General features: G+C 49.8%; 1 protein-coding gene across 1 annotated transcript in view; it reads left to right on the top strand.

Annotated features, from left to right (window-relative positions):
- The window catches only part of frem1b (Fras1 related extracellular matrix 1b), a 62,602-nt gene extending 57,908 nt beyond the window's left edge, over positions 1-4,694 (top strand). The window contains exons 24-29 of the mRNA XM_015048885.1: positions 203-404; positions 581-725; positions 805-934; positions 1,332-1,404; positions 1,479-1,628; positions 3,614-4,694. Coding sequence (XP_014904371.1) covers positions 203-404; positions 581-725; positions 805-934; positions 1,332-1,404; positions 1,479-1,628; positions 3,614-3,906 — 993 coding nt within the window. The 3' untranslated portion in view covers positions 3,907-4,694. The remainder of the gene's footprint in view (positions 1-202; positions 405-580; positions 726-804; positions 935-1,331; positions 1,405-1,478; positions 1,629-3,613) is intronic.
- The last annotated feature ends 100 nt before the right edge of the window (positions 4,695-4,794 follow it).

Genomic DNA, 4,794 nt, shown 5'->3' with positions numbered 1-4,794 from the left:
TTTCAACATGTGTTCAAATAAAATCAATATTAAGTTTGGATGTTTTTAACTGATTCTGTTTTCAAATTCTGGAGTTTTGTTGAAAACAGATCCAGAAATCAGAAGAACTTAAGCTGAACTCTGCACTGGAGGCATGGAGTCCTGACTGTGCTGGTCCCGGTCTTTTGGGTTCCTGGTTGACCCATGTCTCTTCTGGACCCAGGTGGAACAGGTGGACCGGGCCGCTCCCATTCTGGACTGCCTGGAGAGCCCCAGTACCGTGACGGACCTCGGGGCCGGCCGCTATGGCATCTTCATCACCAGCAGACACCTGCGGGGCTCAGACCCAGACAGCCCAGCAGAACTCCTGGAGTTCTCCGTCATCATGCCGCCTCAGTTCGGATCCTTGGAGAACGCAGCCACAGGTAGAACCAGAGGACGGTTCTGATCCGCAGCGGGTCAGAACTTCCTGTTCTGGTCTCGGTCTGTTTCACTTCCTGTCTTTAACTCAGTCAGCACCAGAACGTACTGGGCCCTGGCGTTGGGTCGCGGCATTGGGCCCTGGCGTTGGGCCCCGGGTTATCCCCTCCTCATCCTGCAGGGTCCGCCATCAGCCAGCGTTTCACCCAGCGCGATCTGGACCGGCGCTCCGTCCTCTACATCGTCCCGGTTGATGTGGATGTGACGGCCGACGGGTTCTGGTTCAGACTCGTGGACCCGGCAGGAAATGGAGCTCCACCTCACAGGTAGGTGTCCGCTCCAGTCACGTGACTCAGTACCTGTTTGTTTGGGTCCCAGACTCCGGTTCTGGTTCCGGTCCTGCAGGCTGGAGCTGTTCTGGTCTCGGGTCCAGCTGTCAGCCAGCTGCTACAGAACTTGCGAGACTTCGAGAACTCTGCAGATCCAGATCCAACGTGGTGGGCGGAGCGCCGACCCGGCTTACGTTTCCATCCAGGTGAGTCCGAGTTGGAACCAATCGGATCAAACTAATCAAACCAGAACCAATATGAGCAGATCAAAGGTTTACCCACAGAGGTCAGAACTTACCGGGTTCAACCCCACGGTCCAGTTCCACGTTTTCCCAACGTGTTGGACTGAACCCGGTTCTGGACCTTGAAACTCAGAAGCTGCAGTGGTCCAGATCCCGGTAGAACCAGCTGCTGGGTCATCTGGGAAACTGGGAGCTTCTGGTTCTTGCAGCGATCTGTTGGTTTGTTCCTCCAGGCTCTTCAGGAAGTTTAATCCTCCAGCAGAGTTCTGATGGAAGCCGGATCAGATCAGAACTAATTTGAATAACTAACTGAGCGAAATATTTGTCAGCCGAGCTGAGCGGAGCTTTGCTTGCTGCGCAGGTGGAGGAAGGATCGGCCAAAGCCGGCCGGGATTTCACCCACAGCTCAGCCACTCTGATCCAGTTCGACACAGGTCAGGTCCAAAGCCGGTTTTCCGTCCTGATGGGTCCACTGCCGGTCTGATGCGTTACATCCTGTTGGCTCCAGGTGTGAACGTAAAAACCTGGAGCGTCTTCCCGTTGGACGACGGTCTGGAGGAGAACCACGAAACCTTCAGCGTCACTCTGAGGAACCCTCAGAACGCCGTCATGGGTCAGAGAAACACCGCCGCCGTGGAGATCCTCGACCCCCGCTCAGGTGAGAGCAGACCCCGTTTCTGTTTTGGTCTGTAGGGGGAGCCGTCGGCCTGTAGGGCAGACATGTCCAAAGTCCAGCCCGGGGGCCAAATGCGGCCCGTGGTCAAATTTCATCCGGCCCGCAGCCTCTGTCATAAAATCAATAACGTCTGGCCCACACGTAGCATTAATACATTGGGCAGCAGTACTGTTACCTGCATAGGGCGTAGCTTACACTCTAAATGCTGTTCCTCATTTACCCACTAGAGGGCAGCAGCCCATGTGACTCAGACCATTTGCAGCTGGAGCTCCTTGAGCTGCAATGTGACGCAGAGAGCCGCGGTCGGCACCAGCAGCTTTCTCTCGCCAACTTTTACCGACAGCTGGATAAGGACAGGTTTCGAGAGATTCGAGCATTTGGTAAGAAAATGCTAAGCTTGTTTGGGTCGACGTATTTGTGTGAGAAGACATTCTCGGTTATGAGCTTAAATAAGAGCCGTGTGAGGACACGGCTAACGGACTCTCACTTACGAGACATCTTGTGCATCAATACCCAGCTCCGGCTCTAGACGAGTTTAACTGGGGGTGGGGGCAAAATGAATCTACGTAGCTGAACATAGACAACACCGGTAGCCTACAGGCTACTTGTTAACAAGCTTAAGGTGCTGAATTAATATTAGCTAGTCATCCTTTAGCTAACTTTACATTCATCCAGCAGCTTCACTCAACAGTCGGTTGTTTGGGGGAAAACTGTGAAAAGTTCTTTGTGTTTTGCTGGTTTGCTGCCGTGATTCTAACACACCTGTAGCTCCGCCCAGCAGCAGCAGGTCTCCTTCACAGGTGGAAACCCAGCGCGAGCGTCTCAGCGTTCATGTTGCGTTTGAAGGCGGCTCGGAAAAACAGGTTACGACTTGTTAACAGATTAAACGGTTTTAACTGCTGAAAAAGGTGACAGGACACGGATATGGGAAGTGGGGAAGCTCCTATTGTATCAAATTGATATAAGAATAACAGACTGTTGGCCATTCTAAGGTAAAAACAATAAACAGCTTCCAGTCCAGGGGGGAGGAGGGGGGGTTGGAGGGGGCACGGCTGACTCTGAACGGGCAATGTCCCCCGATGCCCGCCCATGCCACTGGGCCTGTCAGTACCACTGCCTTTGAGCCAGACCTGGACTATGTGCCGCAGTCCAGATCTCAGTATCTCCCATCACTTTAATGCAGACAAGTTATTTGTCATTTACAATAAATCTCTCAATAAATTTTGTTTTTTTTAAGATCAAAATCAGTCAAAAATTCAGACAAGTTTTCAGTTTTCACTTCAGAATAATGAACTTTGAAAAATCTAATTAACATTTATAGTTACTAATATGTCATATTTCAAATGAGCCCTGCACTTGTTGATATGACTATTACTTGCTCATTTCTCTGTTATTTTATTTAAAAATTCTGTAAATATTGAACTGCCATGGTGAGATATTTTTTATGTTTCAAATGTAATTTGCACTCATGAGTACAATTACTTCTGTTTAACCATTAGAAAAAAGTTAGTGTTAAAAAAGTGAAGTTAAGTGAATATTCAATTACATATGATATGCATGTTTCAAATGAACCAAAAGACATGTTTAAGACCGCTGAAATTAAAATAAAAAAGCAAATGTAAAACACAGAATGGCTTCCTGAAATGTGTTTAAATATATTGCTGTTCTATGTAAAGAACGTCGGCCCCCCTACATTTTTAAGACACCAAATCTGGCCCCCTTTGCAAAAAGTTTGGACACCCCTGCTCTAGGGGCAGCCGTCGGCCTGTAGGGGGAGCCGTCGGCCTGTAGGGGGAGCCGTCGGCCTGTAGGGGGAGCCGTCGGCCTGTAGGGGCAGCTGTCTGCCGGGCCGTCTACAGTTAGTTTGGGGGGGCGGGGGGGATGAACTTATGATGAAACAAGTGCTGCAGTTTCAGGTGAAAGCTCCACCTCCTCTCTGAATTAGTTCCCTGATCTCCGTCTGCCAGGACGCTGCAACCCAGAAGACCTAAAGGTACAGTTTCCTCCTCTTCCTCAGCCTGAGGAAGAGGAGGATGAAGACCCAATGACCGATATCGAGGCAGAGCTTCTTTGGGAGCAACAGCCCCACCCTCCCAGAGGAGACGTCCCGGACCATCGGCCCTCCCTGGACGAGACGGAGCCGCAGGACCAGGCGCTACCTGGAGACACCCACAGCTCTGTAGGCCGCCGGCAGGGAGCACGCGCTGGGAGCGCTGGGAGCACTGGGAGCACTGGTATACAGAAGGTGGGTGTTGCCTAAAACGTCTGAACTCATCAGGACGTCCAGATGTCCTTCAGTAGGACCAGGATCTGCTGACTCCACAGTCAGGTGGTTTCAGAGACACGTCTGGTCTGATCCAGATGTTCGCTTCAGAAGACGCTGGTTCCGTCCTCCGGTTTCAAATTTCATGTCAACTTTAAACATTTTTTAACTGAAAAGGCGACGAGCCGCAGGCTGAATGACGGCCCTCGCACCCGGCCGACTTTCTGGGGGAAACCTTGCAGACAGTGTGTTTTAAAAATCACCATTCACAATGAAAACAGACTAAACATTACTTTAGGGAAGTAATGTCCTTCTAAACCTCGAATGAAAACGAAATTAACCCCTAATTAATCCATTTTCCAGTTAAGACCAAGAAGGTTGGCTTGATGAGCACAAGAATCTTTTGTTTTGTTGTTGAAACCATTTCATTTGAGTCAAACACTAAATGTTGTTTATTAGTTAGCTGGTAGCTGCATTTAGCTTTCTGTTGTTAGCGTTAAGAACCCAGGAGATTAAGGGTGTATTTTCAGTTACTTTGTGGCATGAAATGAGGAAAAATACTCACAAGAGATCAGCTAAACCTTAGCGGACTATCGGCGATTCTAACACTCCCTGAATAAGTTCACACAGTTTGAACTCTGTGGTTAGTTTGGCTACAGAACGCACTGCTCCGTTTGGATGCCGATGTAAGCACAATTAAAACACACAATGGCACTAAAAATGATCATCCCAAGCTTTAGTTCATAACCAGGTGTCGTACCTACTGTCCACCGTTCCAATGGGGACCAATGGGGACCGTTTTTGGGCTGGCAGGAACAGACAGCCAACCATAGACATGAACATGTAGACGCCTCCTGGAGCGGGTCAGAGGTCATGGGGCGGGTC

Source organism: Poecilia latipinna, unplaced genomic scaffold, assembly GCF_001443285.1.
Source record: "Poecilia latipinna isolate Pla-1442-1.1 unplaced genomic scaffold, P_latipinna-1.0 Scaffold910, whole genome shotgun sequence".
Classification (NCBI taxonomy): Eukaryota; Metazoa; Chordata; class Actinopteri; order Cyprinodontiformes; family Poeciliidae; genus Poecilia; species Poecilia latipinna.
The sequence above is the reverse complement of the archived record's forward strand: the minus strand, read 5'-3'. Positions and strand labels throughout refer to the sequence as shown.